This window comes from Electrona antarctica (genome assembly GCF_951216825.1).
Source record: "Electrona antarctica genome assembly, chromosome: 13".
NCBI lineage: Eukaryota > Metazoa > Chordata > Actinopteri > Myctophiformes > Myctophidae > Electrona > Electrona antarctica.
This window is the reverse complement of record NC_136794.1, coordinates 10606047-10633427: the sequence shown is the minus strand read 5'-3', so window position 1 is coordinate 10633427 and position 27381 is coordinate 10606047. Positions and strand designations below refer to the sequence as shown.

General features: G+C 45.0%; 1 protein-coding gene across 5 annotated transcripts in view; it reads left to right on the top strand.

Annotated features, from left to right (window-relative positions):
* Positions 1-27381, top strand: part of nalcn (sodium leak channel, non-selective) — a 127520-nt gene that overhangs the window by 63568 nt on the left and 36571 nt on the right. For all 5 annotated transcript variants that reach the window (XM_079517969.1, XM_079517972.1, XM_079517971.1 and 2 more), the window contains 2 exons: positions 4779-4916; positions 5647-5721. In XM_079517969.1, coding sequence (XP_079374095.1) covers positions 4779-4916; positions 5647-5721 — 213 coding nt within the window. The remainder of the gene's footprint in view (positions 1-4778; positions 4917-5646; positions 5722-27381) is intronic.

Below are 27381 nucleotides of genomic sequence, written 5' to 3'. Positions count from 1 at the left end.
TTCACTACGTTCCCCAGGGTAATGTCCAGTGGAACCCCTTCACTACGTTCCCCAGGGTAATGTCCAGTGGAACCCCTTCACTACGTTCCCCAGGGTAATGTCCACTAGACCCCTTCACTACGTTCCCCAGGGTAATGTCCACTGGAACCGCTTCACTACGTTCCCCAGGGTAATGTCCACTGGAACCCCTTCACTACGTTCCCCAGGGTAATGTCCAGTGGAACCCCTTCACTACGTTCCCCAGGGTAATGTCCACTGGAACCCCTTCACTACGTTCCCCAGGGTAATGTCCAGTGGAACCCCTTCACTACGTTCCCCAGGGTAATGTCCAGTGGAACCCCTTCACTACGTTCCCCAGGGTAATGTCCACTGAACCCCTTCACTACGTTCCCCAGGGTAATGTCCAGTGGACCGCTTCACTACGTTCCCCAGGGTAATGTCCACTGGAACCACTTCACTACGTTCCCCAGGGTAATGTCCACTGGAACCCCTTCACTACGTTCCCCAGGGTAATGTCCAGTGGAACCCCTTCACTACGTTCCCCAGGGTAATGTCCAGTGGAACCCCTTCACTACGTTCCCCAGGGTAATGTCCACTGAACCCCTTCACTACGTTCCCCAGGGTAATGTCCACTGGACCACTTCACTACGTTCCCCAGGGTAATGTCCACTGGAACCCCTTCACTACGTTCCCCAGGGTAATGTCCAGTGGACCACTTCACTACGTTCCCCAGGGTAATGTCCAGTGGACCGCTTCACTACGTTCCCCAGGGTAATGTCCACTGGAACCCCTTCACTACGTTCCCCAGGGTAATGTCCACTGGAACCCCTTCACTACGTTCCCCAGGGTAATGTCCACTGGAACCCCTTCACTACGTTCCCCAGGGTAATGTCCACTAGAACCCCTTCACTACGTTCCCCAGGGTAATGTCCACTAGACCACTTCACTACGTTCCCCAGGGTAATGTCCAGTGGAACCCCTTCACTACGTTCCCCAGGGTAATGTCCACTGGAACCCCTTCACCACGTTCCCCAGGGTAATGTCCACTGGAACCGCTTCACTACGTTCCCCAGGGTAATGTCCAGTGGAACCCCTTCACTACGTTCCCCAGGGTAATGTCCAGTGGAACCCCTTCACTACGTTCCCCAGGGTAATGTCCACTGAACCCCTTCACTACGTTCCCCAGGGTAATGTCCACTGGAACCCCTTCACTACGTTCCCCAGGGTAATGTCCACTGAACCCCTTCACTACGTTCCCCAGGGTAATGTCCACTGAACCCCTTCACTACGTTCCCCAGGTTAATGTCCAGTGGAACCCCTTCACTACGTTCCCCAGGGTAATGTCCACTGGAACCCCTTCACTACGTTCCCCAGGGTAATGTCCAGTGGAACCCCTTCACTACGTTCTCCAGGGTAATGTCCACTGGAACCCCTTCACTACGTTCCCCAGGGTAATGTCCACTAGAACCCCTTCACTACGTTCCCCAGGGTAATGTCCACTGGAACCCCTTCACTACGTTCCCCAGGGTAATGTCCAGTGGAACCCCTTCACTACGTTCTCCAGGGTAATGTCCACTGGAACCCCTTCACTACGTTCTCCAGGGTAATGTCCACTGGAACCCCTTCACTACGTTCTCCAGGGTAATGTCCACTGGAACCCCTTCACTACGTTCCCCAGGGTAATGTCCAGTGGAACCCCTTCACTACGTTCCCCAGGGTAATGTCCACTGAACCCCTTCACTACGTTCCCCAGGGTAATGTCCAGTGGAACCCCTTCACTACGTTCCCCAGGGTAATGTCCACTGGAACCCCTTCACTACGTTCCCCAGGGTAATGTCCAGTGGAACCCCTTCACTACGTTCCCCAGGGTAATGTCCACTGAACCCCTTCACTACGTTCCCCAGGGTAATGTCCAGTGGACCACTTCACTACGTTCCCCAGGGTAATGTCCACTGGAACCCCTTCACTACGTTCCCCAGGGTAATGTCCAGTGGAACCCCTTCACTACGTTCCCCAGGGTAATGTCCACTGGAACCCCTTCACTACGTTCCCCAGGGTAATGTCCAGTGGAACCCCTTCACTACGTTCCCCAGGGTAATGTCCAGTGGAACCCCTTCACTACGTTCCCCAGGGTAATGTCCACTGAAACCCCTTCACTACGTTCCCCAGGGTAATGTCCAGTGGAACCCCTTCACTACGTTCTCCAGGGTAATGTCCAGTGGAACCCCTTCACTACGTTCCCCAGGGTAATGTCCAGTGGAACCCCTTCACTACGTTCTCCAGGGTAATGTCCACTGGAACCCCTTCACTACGTTCCCCAGGGTAATGTCCAGTGGAACCCCTTCACTACGTTCTCCAGGGTAATGTCCACTGGAACCCCTTCACTACGTTCCCCAGGGTAATGTCCAGTGGAACCCCTTCACTACGTTCTCCAGGGTAATGTCCACTGGAACCCCTTCACTACGTTCCCCAGGTTAATGTCCACTGGAACCCCTTCACTACGTTCTCCAGGGTAATGTCCACTGGAACCCCTTCACTACGTTCTCCAGGGTAATGTCCACTGGAACCCCTTCACTACGTTCCCCAGGGTAATGTCCAGTGGAACCCCTTCACTACGTTCCCCAGGGTAATGTCCACTGGAACCCCTTCACTACGTTCCCCAGGGTAATGTCCACTGGAACCCCTTCACTACGTTCTCCAGGGTAATGTCCACTGGAACCCCTTCACTACGTTCCCCAGGGTAATGTCCACTGGAACCCCTTCACTACGTTCCCCAGGGTAATGTCCACTGAACCCCTTCACTACGTTCCCCAGGGTAATGTCCACTGGAACCCCTTCACTACGTTCCCCAGGGTAATGTCCACTGGAACCCCTTCACTACGTTCCCCAGGGTAATGTCAAGAAGAACTCTTGATTATTGACTTGAGCAAAAGTAGCAATACCACAATGTGGAAATGCTACGTTAGGTAAGTGAAAGTCCTCTATTCAAAAATGTGAAAGTAAAAGTACAAAAGTATTTGCATTAAAATATACTTAGTTCAAAGTTCAAAATCTTTCTAAAATAGTCAATGCTTCGCGTCAAAATGCGAGGCTGCAATTTAGACATTTAGCAAACGCTCGTAATCCAGAGTGAATGTTATAGTACGTCTCGCTCCCATTGCCCGTTAGCAGACCACCATCTGAACATATTTTGTGCCAGGGACCCCCGGAAGATTTGTGTTAAACATTTTCAATAATTCTAATCGCAGATTGCGGTTGTGAACTTGTTCTTTTTTTGAATATCCAAAGTATATAGTATGGATAAAGTGGTTAAAATGATTGTGATGCTATAAATTAACACATTTAGCTGGGGACCCCCTGGAACTCCCCCCAAGGACCACTGGGGGTCCACAGACCCCACTTTGAGAACCACTGTATGGTAGAGTATGTTAAAACAATATAACTGTGGCAACTGCAGTGTTTGGAGGTGCTCTCCCTGCTCTCCTATGGAGAAAGTTAGATCCTAGACAAGAGGTATTGCATGAAGCTCAAAAGGTTTTCCGTTTTAGCTCATCAGTAGAAATGTGCGTAGGACATACAATATACTGATTGCAGCTTTATGAGGACCTCAGACAAAACCCTCAGGTTTTTTTCGCCCTCATAAAGGCGAAAAAATTGTTCCAGACAGATTTATACCAACACACAGAAAGAATGCAAGAAGCATCGGAAATTCATATGCAGCACGCACGCACGCACGCACGCACGCACGCACGCACGCACGCACGCACGCACCCTCAGACAAGCTATGGGAGGCCTGCAGATTCTGACGATGGGGTACTTAACGTGTCAACAGATGTGGAGCCCGTCCACCCCTTCCTTTGATTTCTAAGTGCTCACAAGCTCGTTTCTCTCTCATTAGCCTTGTCGTTCCAAACTCCCTTTCTCTCCTCTTCCCTCATTCTGCTGGAGCATGAGGAGATCACTCGTAAACAGATGTTGCTCACCTGCTTAAAAAACGAACAGTATGAAATATTATATGTATATATATATATATATATAAATTATTATGCTTCTCATTCGCCACACATGGCGAAAATAGCCGATCTATACCAGCTCACACCATGGCAGATCTGAGCTTGTAGATCTCCAACTGAAATCAGGCTTTACTCTTACTCTTACTCTAAATTCTGTGTCTTGCATTCACAGACGCACACACACGCACGCACGCACACATGCATGTACACACACATCACAGTTAATGATGTTTGGCAGTCTCCTCCCCACAGGCAGACCTGTTGCTGGGTTTTATCTTCATCTGACTATGCCGGGAGGGCAAGGAGGTGAAGGAAGTTGGGTTTGGGGAAAGTCTGGGGTCTGTTAGAAGTTAGAACTATCACTCCCTGGCCTTCCAAGTCTCAGCTGGCTGCACCACACTCTGCACCACAGAGAGAGAGAGAGAGAGAGAGAGACAATTAACGAGCCTTGCTACTCACGTCTCTCTCCACTGAGGCTCCTGTCACACTCATAAACATCTTGAACGACGAAGCAAGACCGAGACGGCCAGGAGGTCATTATGTACATCGGATGTGTGGCATTTGTTAAAACAGAGTGCCTCCCTGTTCCCTTCACCCTCTGTCTCTCTCGCTCTCTCTCTGTCTCTTCTTTACATGGTCTCTCATGCGCTTTCTCTCATCTATATCCACCTGTCTGTCCGCCCGTCCGTTTGTCCGTCCATCCATCTATTCCATTACTTTCTCTAACTTCCCCTCCTTGGCCATCTTCTTCTATCTCCCTTGCAGGCATTCATGTCCATGTTCCAGATCCTAACGCAGGAAGGCTGGGTGGATGTGATGGACCAGACACTAGTAGCCGTGGGTCACATGTGGGCTCCTGTCGTCGCAATCTACTTCATCCTTTACCACCTGTTTGCCACCCTGGTGAGTTTTACAATGACCATCGTCATTCTGAGGTCCTCCCAGGTCCATTTAGTTGCAAATAATTTGGGATAGTAGTTTTTATTTTATTTGTATTTGTTGTTTTTGTGTTCATTATCTGAGTATTCCAGACTAGACGAAGATCTGCCCACAGTTAGTGGAGTAATATCAAGCCTGCAGAATGGCTGGGCAAAGTTGAAGCCGCCGTCCCTACTGGTCAAAAGTGGTACTGCAGGCCCCGTGCAGGCCCAGGTTACATTTATGAATGAATCTGGGATCTGACGTAGAGGTACCACAAGAACAGCGCGAGGGGTACTACGATAGGAGCCAACCAATCGTATCAACGCTCGAGGGGTACTACCCGGAAGACTTCGTCGTTTTGTCGTGGCTTCAAAACGCCACTGAGCAACTTCCATTGAAGTGAATAGCTTCTCAATCCTTTCTCTAGATATATGCTATATATACTGGGGGTTGAGTGATTTGTCCACCACTGCACAGAATGAGTCACGCATTCAACTCGGACAAACAGGATGTCTTCAAGGATGGAACAAACAACAAAACACACATAGACCATCGGCATCATCAGCTCTGAAAGGAGGAGGGAAACATGGAAACATGAGATGATTCACTCAACTCGAGTTCTTTTCTACCGTCGATCTGCTGTTGATGTGACAGAAGAATAAGGTGCTGTGTCTGTTATATGTTACAGATTCTCCTGCATTCTGTCTTTCAGATTCTGCTCAGCCTTTTTGTGGCCGTGATCCTTGACAATCTGGAATTGGATGAAGACCTGAAGAAGCTCAAACAGGTCTGTCCAGATACTCATCCGATGCACTCACATGCCAATGGTACACACTAGGGGTGTAATGATACGATAACGATTTGAATTAATAAAATCTAACTATCAAATTGAGATGTAAACGGCAACGTATCGTATCGTTTGGCTTTTATCGTATCGTATTTTACGATCGGAAATTATCAGTATCGAATCGTTTTGCAATGGAAATAATCGATTGCATCAATACTAAGTACATTTAAGAAGAAACAAGAACAAAAGTGGTTTAATTACTTTTCCATTCCATATAGCTACACTTGGTCTATCAATAAATGTGTGTATTCTCTCATTGCTGTGTTCATGTCAAGGTGAGGGTTTGTCCATAAGGGTTCAAATACAATGTCCATGAATTTGCCTGAGAATCACTGTGCTTATTTATATCCATAATAATATAAATGTTTCCCTAAAAAAACCTGCACTATTCACAAGTTTCACACATATTTAATTTCTTTGCTAAATACTGTAGTTACTGTATCGATTTTAAATCATTGAATCGTATCGTATCGCCATGAATGAACCAATATCGTCCATGTGTCGTATTGCTCAGCGGTCCAGGCACCTTGGCTGGTAATCCAGTCTAGCAGTGTGCTGCGGGTTCGACTCCCGATCCAGACGGACTTTACTGCATGTCACCCCCCATCTCTCTCCCCATTTCCTGTCAGCCCACTTTCAATCTATCCCTCTACAAAAAATAATAAGATAAAGGCGAAAGCCACAAAAAAAAAAGTATCATTACACTCCTAGTAGTACACACACAGCTCACAGTAGAAGAAGTAGGTTCCAGTATCAGGAAGGAACAAATATGATTTTGAAAGACGTTTTTAGTTCATTGCAAATATATTCATTCTCATTGTTCCAAGGACAATTTGTCCAAAGTCTTTGTACTCACTTGAGCACCTGGTTTGTTTGTTCTACTGTAGAGCCCTTTTTGGTTTTGGGCATGTCAGCAGTCCACTTTTAGATGAAAGCAAAACAACTCAACCCACTAGCATTGGTGTAATGAATAGATTATGTGCTTTCATTGATTTCAGAGGTTTAGGGAACACTCCCTTAGGGCCGATTCATACTCCTATTTTAGAGCCGAATAAAAGTCGGTTCGGCGCTGTAGAGCCTACAATGTGACGTCATTTGAGGTTCGGGGGGGGGGGGTACCGTCCTAAAGTCGGCTCTTCGGTGCTACTGAAACTTTCTGACGAGCCGAAATCATTTCGGCACTACAGCGCCGAAACAGCGGTAAAATAGGAGTATGAATCGGCCTTTACTCCGTACGTATTGACCCACTGACCTTTTAACTCAAGCCTCTGCAGCTAGACCACATACCACATAGAAACAGACCTCAGCAACTTGACCACAGACCACATATTGAAACAAGCAGGGTAATGTTTGTCTCTGCACCAGCGACTCCCTGCCTGTCATCAGGGACGTTGAACTGTGATGAGGCTCTGGAGATGGAGATATTCTGTATAGTCGAGTATGATTTACTAGAGTTCGCATCTACACATTATTAACACATCACTTCTGTTGCACAAGGTTTGCTAATAATGTAGCAATCACATACTGTAGTTGGCAATGTAACCTGATGGCTCCCTGTGGAAACAGAGTCACACATGGATAATGGCGGCTGTCGGCCTGCGGAGGTAAAGAAAACAATATTTCTGGAGTTTTGCCCCCTCTGGTCTAACATAAACAAGAAGTCAAGGGAACTGTGGAAAAATGCAAGTTATGTTTCTGATTTCCCCAAACTCTGTCTTTGAGGTATAGTTGAATCTCTATTATAGAATGAAGTAATGTTAGGGATTCCATACCAGGTTAAATGAAGTGGAGATTTGTGATGCAAATAAACTGGCTATTCCATTTTCACAATACATACTTTTAATGAGGAAAATGCATGTCCATACCGCCTTTACTTTGAAAGCCCATCCAGGTGCTTACTCCTCCTATTATTAATCAGCTGTGTTCACTTACGAAATGTACTGTACAGGCCTATTATGTCACTTATTATTTGAAGGTCCCACTGCAACTGAAACTACCCTGTTGCCTAGCAACATACCCCAAATGACTGAAGCTAATTGCCTTTTGACTTCCATGGAATTGTGCCAAGCAGTGAGTGCCGCACACATACCACCTCCTCCTATCTTCTCTGGCTCACAATACTAATCTCAGCACTGAGGGGACATTGCATTAGTGTCTGTGGAACTCTGGGTAGTTAATTTACTTTTAGTCCAGAAACTAGCCACCACTAGACATTGTTCTGGTCCTTAGACCCTACTCGTACTAGTTTTTGTGAAATCAACCCGTTTTTTAGAAATCTTACTGTATATGTGCAAAATTATATTTTTTCCTGTGGGTGGTAGATGAAGAAAAGTCATGGGGTTACTCTAATGCCAAAGGTCCACCTACTATGTTGCGTTGCGTTCGGACCGGCATAAAAAAGAACCAGGGCAGCGCAATGCAACGCAGCGCAATGCAACGCAGCGCAATGCAACGCAGCGCAGCGCAATGCAATGCAACGCAGCGCAATGCAACGCAATGCAGTGCAGTGCAGCGCAGCGCAACGCAATGCAACGCAGCGCAATGCAGTGCAGTGCAGCGCAGCGCAACGCAATGCAACGCAGCGCAATGCAGTGCAGCGCAATGCAACGCAGCGCAACGCAATGCAACGCAATGCAGTGCAGCGCAATGCAACGCAGCGCAATGCAATGCAACGCAGCGCAATGCAATGCAACGCAGCGCAATGCAACGCAGCGCAATGCAACGCAGCGCAATGCAACGCAGTGCAGTGCAGCGCAATGCAATGCAGCGCAGCGCAGTGCAATGCAACGTAGTGCAATGCAACGTAGTGCAATGCAACGCAGTGCAATGCAACGCAATGCAACGCAACGTAGTGCAATGCAACGCAGTGCAGCGCAATGCAATGCAGCGCAGCGCAGCGCAATGCAACGTAGTGCAATGCAACGCAATGCAACGCAACGTAGTGCAATGCAACGCAGTGCAGTGCAGTGCATATGCCTTCTCACAACTAGTGATAAAGATAATATATGCCATCTCACAACTAATGTTGCATTACTTTTTCTGTGTTGAATGACAATCGGGACAGAACTAAATAAAGCATGACGACCGTGTCGATCGCCGAAAAAAAGTCCACAGCATGTCTAATCACAACTACTTTTGGTGAGCAACACAGCAGTATGACAAAATATAAAGCAGATGCCTCAAGTATAAATAGGCTGCAGTACAACTGTAGTAGTGTCCAAAAATGACTGGGTACTTGCTTATTTTCATTTTTTACATGTAACTAGACTAGATTCTGTAAATGTTCAACTGTCCAGAATTACTTAAGCCCCACCCCCTCTGTGTTCCTATTGGCTGGGTTTAAACAGCGATAACTCCAGTTCTCAGCATACTAAAGGCCCCAAACTAGCCACCACTAGACATTGTTCTGGTCCTTAGACCCTACTCGTACTAGTTTTTGTGAAATCAACCCATTCGTTTTTTAGAAATCTTACTGTATATGTGCAAAATTATATTTTTTCCTGTGGGTGGTAGATGAAGAAAAGTCATGGGGTTACTCTAATGCCAAAGGTCCACCTACTATGTTGCGTTGCGTTCGGACCGGCATAAAAAAGAACCAGGGCAGCGCAATGCAACGCAGCGCAATGCAACGCAGCGCAGCGCAATGCAATGCAACGCAGCGCAATGCAACGCAGCGCAGCGCAATGCAATGCAACGCAGCGCAATGCAACGCAATGCAGTGCAGTGCAGCGCAACGCAATGCAATGCAACGCAATGCAATGCAACGCAGCGCAATGCAACGCAATGCAGTGCAATGCAACGCAGCGCAGCACAATGCAACGCAGCGCAATGCAACGCAGCGCAATGCAACGCAGCGCAATGCAACGCAGTGCAGCGCAATGCAGCGCAGCGCAATGCAACGCAGTGCAATGCAACGTAGTGCAATGCAACGCAGTGCAGTGCAGCGCAATGCAGCGCAGCGCAGCGCAATGCAACGCAGTGCAATGCAACGCAGTGCAGTGCAGCGCAGCGCAATGCAACGCAGTGCAATGCAACGCAGTGCAATGCAACGCAGTGCAGTGCAGCGCAATGCAGCGCAGCGCAGCGCAATGCAACGCAATGCAACGCAGTGCAATGCAACGCAGTGCAATGCAACGCAGTGCAGTGCAGTGCATATGCCTTCTCACAACTAGTGATAAAGATAATATATGCCATCTCACAACTAATGTTGCATTACTTTTTCTGTGTTGAATGACAATCGGGACAGAACTAAATAAAGCATGACGACCGTGTCGATCGCCGAAAAAAAGTCCACAGCATGTCTAATCACAACTACTTTTTTTTTTTTTTTAAGATTTGTTTTTGGCGTTTTATTGATAGTTATTAGTGAAGATAGACAGGAAAGTGTGAGGGAGAGAGGGGGAGAGACATGCAGCAAAGGTTGTCATGAACGGGACTCGAACACGCAACACGCTGTCAGGCCAGAGCCTATATGTGGCATGCGCCTGGACCGCAATGCCAGCGGGCGCCCCCTAATCACAACTACTTTTGGTGAGCAACACAGCAGTATGACAAAATATAAAGCAGATGCCTCAAGTATAAATAGGCTGCAGTACAACTGTAGTAGTGTCCAAAAATGACTGGGTACTTGCTTATTTTCATTATTTACATGTAACTAGACTAGATTCTGTAAATGTTCAACTGTCCGGAATTACTTAAGCCCCACCCCCTCTGTGTTCCTATTGGCTGGGTTTAAACAGCGATAACTCCAGTTCTCAGCATACTAAAGGCCCCAAACTTGGTATAGGCTGTAATTGCTTAACTCTTTTTTTTTGCCCGCTAGGTGGTAGCATAAGCATACAGTTGGGTGCCACCGATATTGTCCCTTATCATTTGACCCATTTAGGCCTGACCTCAAAATTTTAAAAAATCCTTCTAAATCCTCCAGTTTTCTGAAATAAATATTTTCACGATTTTTCAAAAATAGCAGACCTACAAGCTCGTAGCGCGCCACTCGGTGGCGCGCTATGAGCTTGTAGATCTGCTATTTTTCAATAGCTAAATTATAACATGTTTAAAACACCAAAAGGGGTTCCCGCCCAAAATGGGTTAACTGTCCTTTTGCGCAGATCACGCAAACCTCAGCAAAAAGAAAAGGACAATATCGATGGCCTCCAACTGTAGCTAAGCTGTGCCAGCCATAGGCTCCGGTTGTACGAGCCTCCGTTTTCATTTCCGGGTTATTGGGGGGGGGGGGGGGGGGGGGGGGGGGGTGTTGTGAGGATTCATCATGAGCATTAGCGCACACCCTTTACCTCTCGCCAGAAACGGTTATATGTCGGTAGTGATGCGAGACAAAATCACAAATTAAATCCGAACATCGGATGGCGCGACGGCTCACCATGGACAGCGCTCGAAGCTTTAGGCTGAGCTCACACGGTTAATGCAATGCTCTATGCTCGTTGGGTAGTGTCATGGCCGCCCCAATGCATTTCCAATGGGAGTCACATGGTTTGACACAACATTGTGTTGTGTGAGGGGGAGGGGCGCAGTCGAAACACAGCTGAAAGCCATACAACAGACCATGTGACCTCCATTGGAAATGCATTGGGGGCGGCCATGACACTCACAACAAAAATCACTGCATTAACCGTGTGAGCTCAGCCTTAGAGATACAGGGCTTTGAAAATCCTGGAGTCTAAATGGAGCTGGATGTAAAGAACACCATATCTGGTGGGGACGGAGGCGTAGCAACCGGATCAACGTTAAAAAAGGTAAATTGACGGTCCCCTCTGTCATATACTGGTATGGAGTATACGGGGGGTACGAACATGTACGTAGTTGGCACCTGCCGAACCCTAGCGGGGGGTCCGAATATGCCACGTAGGTGGCAGAAAAATGATGAAGCAATCTCTGTTCCTTTTGGCTTGGCTCAATGGTGTAACCCAGAAGTACAGGTATGACAGAGGACCATGGGTGCTGCAAGTGCATCACTGCTCAGCAGCAGTGTTATAGCAGTGTTTAACACTTCAAATGGCCATACTTCGGTGACCATTGCTCTTATCAGCGCAACATTAGGGTTAGGTTTAAAGGATGTGTACATTACAAGTCTGAAAATCTAGTATCTTGTACTCGCATACAGTGCAATAAATGTTTTTATTTAAAAAAAGAATAATTGTGATCTCAATGCTTAGGTGATTCACATTTTAGCAAGAATCATGCAGCCCTATTGAATTTTCACTTTAAAGTGAGTCATCGGACAATTTGTGTTAAAAGCAAGACCTTGCATGCTCTGTGAAAAGTGCTGCCATACAGAAACACGCACGCATGTGTGTTTTTCAAGTTACTTTTCTTACATTGCTATGGTTCTTGTCACAGTTTTTTGATTCAAACACAAAGCCCCCCCTAGTTCTCTGTGGGAGAGTGGCATGGTTGAAGTATTAAGCCCACATGTAGGCAGGCACTCTTTACTTTTTGAGTGATTTCTTAATTTTCACCTTTTGTGGGGCTTTTCTTTACAAGGATGAGTCATCAAACAATTAGCATTAAAAGCAAGACCTTGCTGTGTGAAAAAGCTGCCACAACACGCACGCACGTCTTTTAAAGTGAAAGCGTATGCTAACAGCTAGCGGTAAATGCAAATGGAGTGCTGTTGCAGACACATTTCTATAGAGAAAGTGCCCAGTAGTGGAAAATATTTTTTTTTCTCAAGTACAGTACCATTTTGAGGTATTATACATTTTGAGTATTTCCAATTTTCTGTACAATTATACTTGTACTCCGCTACATCTCAGAGGTGAATTTTGTACTTTGAAAACTTGAGTTACAAGTTACTTTGCAGATTTAGAGATCTGCTACTGTACGTGGCCCTCACACGTACACGACACGTATACGCCAGACATCCCACCTCTCCCGGAAGTTCCGTGATTTTATGTAGTCATAGCACTTTATAGTATATGAATAGTATAGTATAGTATGTATAGTTTATATGTATAGTTTCATTATATAGATATTCCACTGTTACGTTATTAGCTTACGCATGTTTCATGATAACTACTTTTTATGTATGTGATGTATTGCCATGCTTTTTGTTCTTGCTTAATATAAATCACTCTGGATTAAGAGCGTCTGCTAAATGCCTAAATTGTAAATTAGCGTCTGGCTGCTCCCGGACACCCGTCCGACTGCTCAGTGCTTGATAAATTGGGTTGTTGATTTACCATTACCATTGATCTGCCATGATCTACCATTACCAATAATGCTAATTCCCACTTGGGTCCCTGCCCGGACGTGCATTAACAGAACGTCGATGTTAGTGGCTCATTACTAAATCGTGGCCAGAATTTGGTCAGAATTTATTGAAAGGATAGCCCCTGGAGATGTGGCATCTCATTTTAGAGGGGGTCCCGTACACAGGTAAAAAACATTACGTACAGTGCAGTTACAGAATAGTGTACAATAGACAATACAGACATGTACAGATACAGTTAGCTTGCTCATCCTCTCTCACCCACTCCCCCATCCCCCCAACTTTTTCTGGATAAGCATATTAACTCTTTGAGAGTTTCAAGGATTTCTATATAGTTTTTAGACTTCTCTATGGCAGAATGGCGTTTTTGAATGATTTATTGAAAATTCTCTGTTGTGAATGTGTGACAACGAAATACCTTCAGAGAAAGCTTGGCTTGTCTGCTTCCAGGAAAAAAATGAACTGAGTTGATAAAATGTTTAGTTTTTGTGTTGGAAGCCATTTAAAAGAGCCTGCATTTACACTGGGTAGTGTTTCTAGGACAACAAAAAAAGTTATGCCCGGTTGAAGTTTTATTTTCTAAATAACTTTTTTTCTGCTGGGCGTACATAGCCATGCAATATCTCATTTTAAAGGGTGAGTTGTCTAGTTCAATTAAAATAAAATAAAAAGTTTCTCACATGTACCACTGTAGATATTTTGCCATCTATAAATAGCATGGTCAGTCATGATCAATCTGACCTATCCAGCTAAAAGTCCCCCTAGCTCTGAAATGGAACATCATATAAACTCAATTATTTTTTGGGGTAAAATTAGACATTCTAACGCACATTTTGATATATACCATGTTTACATAGTCTTACCAGTACCTTGTCTATTCATGCATGTATCTCAAAAACCTGTTGTGAAGAAACAGTTTTGATAAAAAAACACATCCAAGGACATTGTTTTGATATGACTTTGTGCCCATGATATGTATCAAAATATAGACTTGAATGTATACTGTATTATAACAAAAAATTGGGTTCTTACCATCTACCGTTACAGAGTAAATCACAGTTGAAACTCGCTTAGTCAAACCATAAACCTCAGAATAGTGAACAAAATAGCCATGACAGGTCTAACTCATTGTAAAAGCGTCTTTTATTTTTTATGACTACTAACATAATACAATTATAATAAATATTACAGAAAATAAATAGGCCTACATACAAAACAGTTGTCCCCAAACTCCCCAGTGTCCCCAAACCACTGCATTCCAGTTGTTCTTGACGGTGTGTGTGTGTGTGTAGGCTAAATTTAAAAAAAACAACAACTGAAATGAATGAATGCATCCGGTTCAGTGTCGGAGAACTCCATCGCAGTCTTGACTCTTCGTCTTCATCATCATCATCATCCTCCTCCTCTGATGCCAGTTCTAAATATATAAAAATAAACATTTAGCTGTAGTCAGCCCGGCCAATAGCCAGTTGGGGGTGGGGGGGACGTAGGCTATCTGACATCATCGTCATCATCATCATCACACGGAGACACACTAAACAATGTACAATCATGATAGTATACAATATTCAATTAATGCGATTATCATGCAAGCTCAGACGTCAATGAAACGTCATACAGATCTTATATAATACGCTACTGTTAGCTTCACTCCCCGTCCCCCCTCCGATCCTTGTAGCAAGGTCATCATATTCACGCGTTGCTTCAGTAAACGATGCATGTTTGTTCTCCGTCTTTGTAGACAGTAAATAAAAGGAGCGAACATTACTCTAAAGATCAGATCGCCTATAAGGCACGCTACAATATAAAATACTTGTACTGCCATGCGTGCATGCCTGCTACGATACATTTGTACTGCACCGACCAACCGATCGACACCATTAGCCAGCACCTTTGGTGCTGGCTAATGGCTGGGGGCCATCGTGGTGAGTCATTCTGGCGTCATGATCTGACTAGTAGTAGTAATTATCCAAGCATCTATTTGTAGCGATCATCTTATGATGTCTGATCACTATAGAAGGGCATTTTCTACAATAAGATTACCTCAAAACATTCCGGGTTGATCGTCTTCTTCAATGGTTTCCCGGTATAGCTCATCGGACGACGATGTGGAGACAATGAAAAAAGGAGGGAGGGAGCAGCGAGTCTCGCTGTAAGCACTGGACCAGGGCTACTCCGCCTGGAGAAGGCGACTGGGACGCGTATGGATCAATACTACTACCACAAAACTCGCTCAAATAAATAGTACTGCTTTCAACTTTTTCTGCTAGAAAATCGCTCGGGCGAGACGGGTAAACAGACAAAACAATGAAAACTATGAAGACTCCCTCTGCCCCCACTGTTTACAGGGGGTGGGACCAGCTTCCAATGGCAACACGTACACGTGTGTCACGTGACACGGGTTTTCTGGGTAATGTAGTTGGAATATAAGCTCAGGAATTTAAACAGCGCTTCGGAGCATATTAATATGTTTAGATTAATCAAAAACGGCGAAGACGCCAATTGGCGTCATTGATCATTTACGGAATTCTGATGAAGACGCCAATTGGCGTCTTTCACCTTCTAAGGGTTAAGAGTACAGTAGAGTGACTTGAAACAGGGGTCTGCCTCCGCGGTCACAATATTAACGCTTCTGATAACGGTAGCCACATTAGCTTTCGGCGATTTTGCTTCCGGTATACATTTTTTGGGTGAATTTTGGGGTCTTCAAAATAAAAGTCCCCACTGCATCCGGAGGCAGTGAGTGACAGAGTGACTGAATCAATGTTGGCAGTAAGAGGGTTAACCCATTTTGGGCGGGAACCCATGTTGGTGTTTCAAGCATTATGTTATGCTTTAGCTATTTAAAAATAGCAGATCTACAAGCTCATAGCGCGCCACCGAGTGGCGCGCTATGAACTTGTAGGTCTGCTATTTTTGAAAAATCGTTAAAATGTGCCTCAAATCTTTCAGAAAATTGTCATGATTTAGAAAACGTTTTTTTATTTATTTCGACGTCAGGTCTACATGGGTTAAGTAAAAGGAATGTGGGTTTTTCCACCAGTGGTTATTTCCCTTCCACAGCCCAGTGATTGGAGCAGTGAGTGTAAAATTGCCTATTTTACGGCCGCCTCAATCACAAATGCAGAGGGTGACTATAAATAGAGCATAGATGGTGATCGCCCTCCTGGAAGGCAGGGATTCTACAAACATTTGGCAACAGCCCAATAACAAGATGGCCTCGCAGGCTCGCACACTGGCAAATGAACATTGAGGCTCTTTTTGGATGCAAAAAAAAAATAGTATTTTACTTACAAAGCGACGTGGTGAAAATAACTGTTTGTGATGGTCTGAATACCGAAACGTCCACTCTCTCCGTGTCACTTGTTGTTGTTTATGCCGTTTTTTTCAGCCCTAGTAAGCCTTGAATTTGGAACGCAAACAGGTGTGAATGCGTGCGTGTGAGAGCTTGTAGATTGAAAGATATTTGGTGTAGATGGAAAAAAGGAAGGGGACAGGTACAGATCAATGATGTAGTGTGTAGGCATGCCACGGTATGAGATTTTACAGTACGGTACGGTGCCGGTATTGAAAACCTATACCTCGGTATTCCACGGTATTTATATTAAAAAAAAAGATTGCCCCCCTATGTCTAGTGACTACCCCCACCTCCTTATAAGCCCTTCTTTGTTCCCCAACCTGTAGGTCTACATATCTTATTTTTTTATTTTTACCTTTTATGATAATTTGAATTTTGTTATTTGTCTGTGTTGACAGTTCACACTTTTAGTTTAGTACATGTGGAAATATGGAATATACAATTGGATCTGGGTGTCTTTCAGCAACACTAACTCAAAGGTAGGAAGCAACTTTTCAATCTACTGCAGCTGTGTGGTGAAAATAAATGTTTCGCGGCCTTAGTCTGGGAGTGGAGTTGCACTGCATGCGCGCAGCATGCGCTGTCCACCAACGCTGTATTAAAATACCGTAAACTCGGAAATCTCACGGTATCAACACCGTGGCTGTTCCTGTCGCGGTATTACCGAAATTCGGTAAACCGCGGCATGCCTAGTAGTGTGTAAGTGGTTAAAGGACCACTTCACAACTTTTCAACTTCTCTTCCTATAATTGGTCCTAACTAATGTTCATAAAATACCACCATTTTTTTCTTCTCAGTCTCATAGGAAGGCTGTGGGCAGTTCAGAAACCCGTCCACCAGTGACATCATGGATGGTGAATCCAAGCTAATAGAAACGGCAGGCTTTCTTTTCCTGAAAAGTTGCAATGCAAAAGTTGAAGCTCACGATAATAAAAATCTAAATATATTTTAAAACAAATCTTGTTTAAAAGAAAATCTGCCTAATGATGATGTCACTGGTGGACGGGTGTCCGAACTGCCCAAAGCCCTCCTATGAGACACAGACTGAGTAGGAAAAAATTGTGGTGTTAGTGAACATTAGTGAGGACCAATTATATGAAGAGATGTTGAAAAGTGGTGAAGTGGTCCTTTAAGGGAAATTGAATAAAAAAAGTATTTATTAATAGCCAAAAGCAATAAGTAAAACTCAAACCATTCCATCCTCTGCTCTAAAGCTTTGTCATTTTGTGGATATCTGGGGATATTCGTCATTATTTTTACTGAACGTTTGGAACGCATGGAAGCCACGCATACATTATGTTCCTCCTGGCGTTTTTAATCCTTTCCTTTTCACAGTCGGTCGAGCCTACAGACAATTGCGACGTGCTAATGAATCGGAAATAATGGAACAACAAATTGAAGGTGAATAATCTATTCAAAAAGTCTGTTCATGCAAATCAGAGAATTTATTTTCTCTCAAAGTGTTATTAAGAGTTTGGAGCCAGGAAGCCACTCGAGCGACGCTGGTAAACAGGATGCAGCATAGAAATGCTACATGGTGGTGTAGCTCAGGGGTTCTCAACGTTTTTGGCCGGGGACCCCCGAAAATGCTTTGGCAACGTCTCGGGACCCCCGCCCCGCCCCCTCCCGACACCCAATATAAATTGACTGCTACAATAACCTTAAAAACACCCTTTTGGTGTTTTAAGCATTGTTATAATTTAGCTATTTAAAAATAGCAGATCTACAAGCTCATAGCGCGCCACCGAGTGGCGCGCTACGAGCTTGTAGGTCTGCTATTTTTTAAAAATCGTGAAAAAAAAATCAAAAACATTTTTTTTTTTTTTGAAAATAATTTGGGGACCCCCTAAAATAATTTGGCGACCCCCCGAGGGGTCGCGACCCACGGGTTGAGAACCCCTGGTGTAGCTCATTGGGGAGTGCATGACAGGATCCTGACAGACTGGGCTCCGATATGGGAGCCACTGTGGGAAGGGTGATAAGTCTTTGAAAATCAATGTTGACGGCGTATCATGCTTGAGCATTCCATTTCCCCACCACGGTCCACGTGTGGCGGAAATATTACCATTGAGACCAGTCAAACATGTAATATCCTCTTAAGACCCACTTTGCCTTTCTCTTCCATCTGTAAAATAACTACCTGACATCAAACGTGTCTTTGGGAATTCATTTCGTCTGCAAACGGACAGGGCCGGGCAATTTGAGCACTGGTCTGGATCCATGTGCAGAGTTTTGTTAATGCTACTCGTACACTGAGTTGGCAGTGTCTGGTATCTGGTTCTGGTACCCAGAACCTTGTGATTCAAAGTGAAGAGCTCTACCTTTCAAGCTGCTACCCAGGCACACTCCAAGTTACAAGCTGTTATAACCAAGCAACATTCTATTGTTTAAGCCAAGGGAGAGTTGTACTTTCACTTTTGCTTATAGTCTCTTGCCACAGCCAGTTCTATGCCACAGTGTAAAACTCATCTACACCTTCAGTTGATATTATCAATAGTACATTAGTACATTTGACCAATTAAAAGGTTGCTTTGCTGAATCAAAGAAAGAAAGGATGAATTAATGAATGATTCAGGAAAAAAAACATAAAAGTAGTTGTTACTAAAAGTTAAAATTTCTTTTACACATTTGGACATCCGTGTCCCATGCTGAAATAAAAAAACAGGTAGATTCGAGGCACTTTGTAAACGGCGCTATAGCAACGCAAACCATTTAAAACAGCATGAGTATACTGATAAGGTGTCAGTAAAAGGATAAGCAGGTGGCTGAGCCATATTAAGAAAACATTATTGTACCACGGAGGTGAAGCTATACTTGATGTACAGTAGTTGAAGTACTGATATGCCCCATTCCCAATATATACAGTATGGCTCCACCTCCATAATTACTCTCTCCATACAGTACAACATAACGCTGTACGATACAGTATAACTTGGTTTTAGGATGCTTAGCAGCAACGTGCTAATGAAGCCGAACAGTGGGGTGCGGTTACCAGGCAACACTGATTCCAACACATCTTAAAAAACGAGGATTTAGACATCCACAACCCTCACTCAACCATGTATAACCCATTTAGGCCTGACACCGAAATAAAAAAAATGTCTTCAAAATCCTTGACAGTTTTCTGAAAAACCCTATGTTTCTATATCAGTGGTGCTCAATATTTCATGTCAAGGATCCCAAAAATGATATGTAATATGCCTCCGCCCCCCATCTGAAAATGTTATTCCAGGGACCTCCCCAGAAGCAAAGATTTGAGTTAAAATGTTCACTCTGTATCTAATATATATTCAAAGATTTGAGGCATATTTTCACGATTTTTCAAAAATAGCAGACCTACAAGTTTGCCGCGCTATGAGCTTGTAGATCTGATATTTTTCAATAGCTAAAGTATAACATAATGCTTTAAAACACCAAAAGGGGTTCCTGCCCAAAATGGGATAATTATGCTGCCTCCTTCCCACTGATTGGCCATGGCCAGGTGTGTATGGCTACAGTAGCAACGGCAGCACTGCGTTGTTTATTTGATAATGACATCATCAATAAGGCATGCAGCTAAACGCCATCTGTCATCATTTTGACGATTACAGCACAGCCTTACAGAGGAATGACTTGCATCTGTCAACCCTGACAGACCATTCGTCTTGATTTGGCTTTCATATTATCCCATTTTGGGCGGGAACCCCTTTTGGTGTTTTAAACATTGTTATAATTTAGCTATTGAAAAATAGCTACGAGCTTGTAGCTCTCCTATTTTTGAAAAATCATGAAAATGCAAATCTTTGAATATATATTATTTCAGAGCAAACGTTTTAACTCAAATCTTTGCTTCTTGGGGGGTCCCTGGAACAACATATTTTCAGGTGGGGGTCGGCGGTCAATTACAGATATTTGTGGGGGTCCTTGACATGAAAATGTTTGAGAACTACTGACATAGAAACATGGGTTTTTCAGAAAACTGTCATGATTTAGGTCAAAATGGGTTAGAGTCGAGGCCAGAAGATGACAGGGGGGATGTGAGGGGGCTATGTGGGCTAATCTCACAGTGATCAAGCAGATCAGTGCGCTTACTGGCCTCCTCGTTGAAATGCATTGTTGCTCCTGCACTTTAGTCCAGGACGTGTGGTGTGTGGGCTGTCGCCCGGGCAAAACAAAGTCAGGAATCTGTGCTTTGCAAATCACCTACTTAGAAAGTAAGTTAATTTAGCATTTACATTCAGCACGCACGCACGTCGCACGCACACACGCACGCACGGACGGACGGACGGACGCACGCACGCACGCACGCACGCACGCACGCACGCACGCACGCGCGCACACACACACACACACTGTACCCAGGGATCATTGCTAATTAGGGGAGCAAGTGTAAGTCGGGGTGAAGCTAATGAACACCCAGTTTATTCCACCAATCACTATGCAGATGAGTGAGGAACCAGGGGTAACAGGAAGAACCTAATGACACACACACACACACACACACACACACACACACACACACAGTACCAGGCCATGGTAAACTCATCAGTGTTGATTAGGATAATGCATTTATTGTGAGAAATGAGGTTTGTTCGGGACGTTTTAATGAGATGACGCTAGGGCGACAGAAAGAAAGGCAGCTGAGGTTAATGGAAGTTATGAGGGAAGCATACAGTAGAACCACCCCCCCCCCCCCCCCCCCCACCACCACCACCACACACACACACACATCCTCCCCAGGTGTAATTCTGTTTTAGCCAACATTATTGTAAGCATGCTCTCGGAAATGTTCCGCATCATCAGCTACCTAACTGAAGAAATTAAATCTTCATACCAATATGTGTGCACCTTCTATGCACCAGCTATTAGATTTTCCTGTCAAATGATGAGATTGCCTTTCTTTTCTTTTTCTTTGCTTTCCTTTTTTGGGGGGGGTGGGGGGGGGGGGGGGGGGTCTGTCTCCTTATTATAACAGTTTATTTGCTTTGTGCAGAGTAACTTGGGACACCAAAGCGCCATTTTCCGACAATTGTTCCCACAAGTGGAAAAAATAAATGCTAATCTCCTTGAATTGTTTGAGAGGTAGTTTGTCTACTGGATGTTGTAGCTAAGCAGACGTTGCCACCCCTAACCTCCCTCCACGGCCCCAGTCCCCCTCAGGACCCTAACTATTGTGCCTAAACACCCCAGCCTGTTAATGCCGTGGCTTGATCTATGGCGTTATGGGTCGCCAGGTGGTTGTGATGTCAGAGTCTGATGCCCTATTCATGGTCAACAAATCACCACTGCCTCCAGCCTTAGTGTCTGGGGGGACAGAAAAGCCGGGGGGGTTGAATCGGCAATGTATATTTCTCTTTTGTCGATCTGTTTGCTTGCATGTTTGGCAATCCAATGGGTCCTCAGGCTAACCAGTTGAGTCATGTGGAACAGGTGGGAGAGACAGGAGGATGAAACAAGTTAGAAAGAGGAAGATAGGGGGATAGGAGAGAAAGAAGGAAAGATGATGTTGCTTTCATCACCATTCCATTTTCCTTCATCCAGGCAGACAGGCGCACGTTTGAACAACATACCGTGGAGGTATCTCGTGGGAAATCTCTCTTGTCTTTTCTTTTTCTCTCTTGCTAGCTATCTCTTTCTCTGTGCCTGCTTTTCATTTACTTTCTCTCTTGCTAGCTATCTCTTTCTCTGTGCCTGCTTTTCATTTACTTTCTCTCTTGCTAGCTATCTCTTTGTCTGTGCCTGCTTTTCATTTACTAAACTCTCTAAATCCTCTCAAACGGTGAGACAATGACAATCAAACCGTTTTTGTTGCTAAAACTGGGTGAAAACATTACGGGAGTTTTTAAAAAGTGCATTAGAACCATTCCTGATCGCTGATATGATTTGTGGGCGTAGGTTTGTTAGTGGTCATTCTCGCCACTGTTCAACAACGACATTGAATTTACATGCATCAGTTGGTGGAGCTCTCCAAGGACGGGAAATGGGGCCATGTTGCTGGGAGTGATTAGGAGGCTATATGTATTCCAGAAAATTCACATTGAATTCAAAGCATTATTGGCAGAACATGCAGAGTATATCTATTATCTAACATCTACAGTATCTATACATGCACCAAGTCTCTGTACGTACTGTACGTCTGTAATCCACGTAACTCGAGAACCGTTCGTCCTGCCGACTTCAAATTCGACACGCTCGTTCCACACCACCACAGGGTGTCCTTCGGATACACCGTTGTCCAGAACCAGCACAAAAACCTCTGCCCGGGCTCTGGACCTGATCACCTCTATATATCTCCATATATGGAGCTGGCCTGTTCTGACATTACAACACTTCATATTTGGGCATGCCTGACACAGAACTCCACATATAGGAATAAATGGGCACAGAGCGACAGATACAGAAATCTCCATATATGGGCATAAAAGGGACACAGACAGATGGGTGGAATGGGTACTCTGACACAGGTACAATGGGTTTTGCATAGCCGGGTGGGGCATGGATCTCCAACTTCCATCGTTACAGACTCTACAGCCGGGCACCGGTCATGTGCACAAAAATTATTTTACGTAAGCTAATGTAGCTAATGTAAGCTAAGGTCTGTCTGTCTATCTGACCTATCAAAGACAATTCTAATTGTTTGAATTAACTCATTGAGCTGAATCAACAACTGATTTCAGTTTCTCCGGGTGGTTTATAGTTTATACTTAGAGCTCAGACATTGCAGCAGCATAGTAATAATGATGACAGCAATAACGGTACTCAGAATATCTACAGAAATATTATTACTGCTAGCCAAAGAGGGTAGCTGAAAGAAAAAGCACCTTCTCCTAAAGAAAAATGCCATTCCAAGAGTGGAGAGATAATACAGGACAGGCTGTATCGCAGCTGCAGCCAGAGTTGAAGCATAAATCCTTCAAAGGTAGTAAAGATGAATTGCGGCATATTTAGAAATGTACCCATTGTTCTTTTTAGTCTCCCTTGTAATAAACAAAATATGCAACAACAACAACAATGGCTGTCTCCCCTCTCTGCTTGATGGTGCGTCTGCATTCCTCCATGGAGATACACTCTCCGGCTCAAATAAATAAGGGACAGACATATCGTATTCAAATGATAATTTCTAATCTATATGCTCGAAATCAGGTGACTATTCTGAGTCTGGAAATAATGGTCAACACTAACAGACACTATTATAAATAGTGCTGAACTGCCCAGAACCCCCTTCCAGCAACACAACTCAATTCCCATCAGACATCTGAGTGATAGTTTTCTTAAGAGAAAGCTGGAATAATGCTTTCAGACAAATACAATAATATAAACATGCATAAGCCTGAATTTTGAATACATGAAATTACAGTACACATAGCACGCACACACACACGCACGGACACAGTCAGGATGGCCTGTGGCATTCTCTGTCAGACGACGAGACACACACTGTCCAGTGTCCAGTAAAGGTCTCTTCAGCATAAACTACCATAGGAATATTGTAATGGAATTTAATATTTGATGCAGTGGCACTCCTGTGTGTGTGTGTGTGTGTGTGTGTGCTCAGTACATTTGCACCTACGTGACATTTCCCCTCTGCAACCCATCCTAACTATAGGAGCAGTGGGCCGACCAGTTATTGGTCCGACAACGACAACCTACCTCAAACCCTAACCTAACCATAACCGCAAGCACGGAGCAGCACATGTTCGCCAACCTTAATCCGGTTGTTTTCCGCATGTTGGACCAATGACTGGTCAGAAAAGCGTACACACCCCGTTAGGAATCCCTGTCTTGCTCAAGGACACACTGGATTCACTTGTGGATGTCATGGCTAAGACTATGTAGATGTGTGTGTTTCTGTGTTCTATGTACGTCTGCATGTGTGTCAGTATTGTCTATAGAGCGTCGCAGTCCCCCCCCCTACCAGGGCCCAGGAAATGATTCCCCGTTCATTTTCCTCATAGACATTTCAAAAAGTATTTATTTAAGGACCTTTTAAGCCTCGTACAAAGCCAACTCGAGTTGTGACAAATCATGACAACAAACACAATTTTTCAGGCCGAACAAATAATTAGAAAGAAGAAGAAAACACTTAGGTTACAACACTTTCTTTTGTTGTTTTTCTTCTTTGTAATTATTTGTTTGGTCCAAAATATTGTGTTTGTCACAACTTGAGTTGGCTTTGTACAACGCTTATAAGGTCTTTAAATAAATACGTTTTGAAATGTCTATGAGAAAAATGCATTGGGAATTATTTCCTGGGCCTGGCGTCGTCATGAAAGGGGGCGGGACTGCGACGCTCTATAAACATTCTCTCTCTCTCTGTACTGTGTGTGTGTGTGTGTGTGTGTGTGTGTGTGTGTGTGTGTGTGTGTGTGTGTGTGTGTGTGTGTGTGTGTGTGTGTGTGTGTGTGTGTGTGTGTGTGTGTGTGTGTGTGTGTGTGTGTGTGTGTGTGTGTGTGTGTGTGTGTGTGTGTGTGTGTGTGTGTGTGTGTGTGTGTTATAAGCATTGAGTGTGTGACTCAAGTAGATGCAGTATTGCTTGACACTCACTATAGCACCATAGAGCAGCAAAATTGAAATGACCGGTGTAATATTCAGAGGGGGAGTATGGCTATACAATAAAGGTGTGCAGTGTTGGTTGGTCCTAAACCAAAAGTCATAGTTCTTGTGGGAGAACTAAAACTTCAAAATAAACAATTTCACATTATTGAAATATGAACACAAATATTTTGCTGGCTCTATCATCCTTTTGCAGTGTGTGAGGGAAAGCTAGAGTTTAGATCCCATAGCCTGATGAGTTATTAGGATATACATCCCATAGCCCTGAGGAACTATTGTTCTGTGATTGGCTAGTTCATCGTTAGGCCAACTGGCTGACCAGTGAGACTATATCCCAGAACCTGAATTGAACTTTGGCAGACTCAGCAGAAGGGTCTTCCAGAGACAAGAACAAAGACCTTAAGCTCCATACTAAGGTAGCAGTTTACCTGCAGGCTGTTGTTATGACAACCCTCCTCTACAGCTGTGAAGCGTGGACCCTGTACAGCCACCACCCCAGGATGCTTGAGGCCTTCCACATCAGCCGTCTACAATGCTTTATGTGGATATCCTGGCAGGACCGAGTCCCCCACACTGAAATACTCTGCAAGACCAACTGCAGCAGTGTGGAGGCTACAGTCGCCCAGCATCAACTTCGCTGGCTAGGCCACATCATTAGGATGCCAGAAGAACGCCTACCACAAAATGTGCTCTATGGCCAGCTTTATCTTTTCCGTCACTTGGCAGGAGGCCTGAAAAAGCACTATAAAGACCAAGTGGTCCAGGCACCTTGGCTGGTAATGCAGTCTGGCAGTGTGCCGCGGGTTCGACTCCCGATCCCGACGGCCTTTACTGCATGTCTTCCCCCCATCTCTCTCCCCATTTCCTGTCAGCCTACTGTCTGTCCCTCCATAAAATATATAAAATAAAGGCGAAAGCCACAAAAAAAAAAACATTTAAGACTGCCATGAGGAAAAAGCGTCCTGAACCAGACCCAGCTGGAGGACATTGCAGCTCAACGCTCCATCTGGCGGCACCTCCTCCAACAAGGAGTGCACAAACATGAGGAGGACAGAGGTGATCGACAGACCAGGAGTCGCCAAAGGAGACATGAAGCCAGTACCACACCCCACACCCCCCAGTCAGTGCCTTATACCTGTTCTGTTTGTGGCAGACAGTGTGGGTCACGGATTGGACTACACCACAGTCACATGACACGATCATGACACGACCATCGGATACGATGGACAACCTTAAGCAAGTAAGCAGAGACAGAACACGAGTTGGGGGAACATGGATAGTTTGATCACTGTGTCCTGGCAGTAACCCCTGCTTGACAAACCTTCCATTGCCACCAGGCTGCCAGCCAGTCCTGTCTTCCTCTTGTCCCCAATTTGTCAGTGGAGCCGACGAGGACATCTGCTGTTGACTAGTGAGGGAGAAAAACAGAGAAGACAGAGCTGGGCGAGAGTGATTCAGGTGGAAGAGGAGCAGAGATGAGGAGGGGCGAGGAGGTGCAGTCAGCATGTGAATGAGGTTTGGGAGGGGTAGTCAGGAGCAGCGGTGACAGGCTCATACCGTGTCACCCTGGCAACAATAGATAGATCGCTCTTCTCCCCCAAATAACATCTGATCCCATTACTGTGTGTGTGTGCGTGTCTGCGTGTGTGTGTGTGTGCGTGCGTGCGTGCGTGCGTGCGTGCGTGCGTGCGTGCGTGCGTGCGTGCGTGCGTGCGTGCGTGCGTGCGTGCGTGCATGCGTGCGGTGTGTGCGCTCAGCCAGTCTGTCTGTCTAACATGCCAGCGTGTGGGCTCTGGCTGGTTATTTTCACCGTACACACTCCACTTAGTGTGTCTGACAAAGCAGCCAGGTCAAATGTGTTTCAATGTGATTGTATTACAGCCCCCAGCAGAATGTTCCATTATTTATGGATTAACAGTGCCCCGTTCCTACATTTTGTGTGATTTATTGGACTCAAGCATTCATTTGGAGATTTAAGAGGTGAAGGAGAAAGGCGACAGAGGAGGAGGAGAAGAGAGTGTGAAGAGAGAAGAAAATAGCATAGCCTTGGGAGATTCCCCTGGACAATGTGTTCTTATCACTTGAATGTCACCTTCAGTTCACTGTTCCACCGGAGGATTCTGACACTCCAGACGACAAGAAGAAAATTGCCCCTGGATGTTTGCAAATATATACAATTAAACGATTCACAGTGGGCCGCAATTGCTTAATTCAAATGAGAATGACTCAAAGTGGTGCAGTGCCTGTTCTGGGCATGGCCGCATGGATCATCTTGACACTGCATTCCTTGGGTCCCAAGCAAGCAATACACCTGCCAAGTGTGATGTCAGGATGTGTGGTTCGCAAGATATGCAAAGGACAGGCGGACAGACAGACAGATGGGCGGACGGACAGACACTAGCTCCCACCCAAAAACAAGAATGACACGTAGTGGGGTTCCATCTCCATGTGTGTAACTTTTGATTGAATTATCCAATCTGAA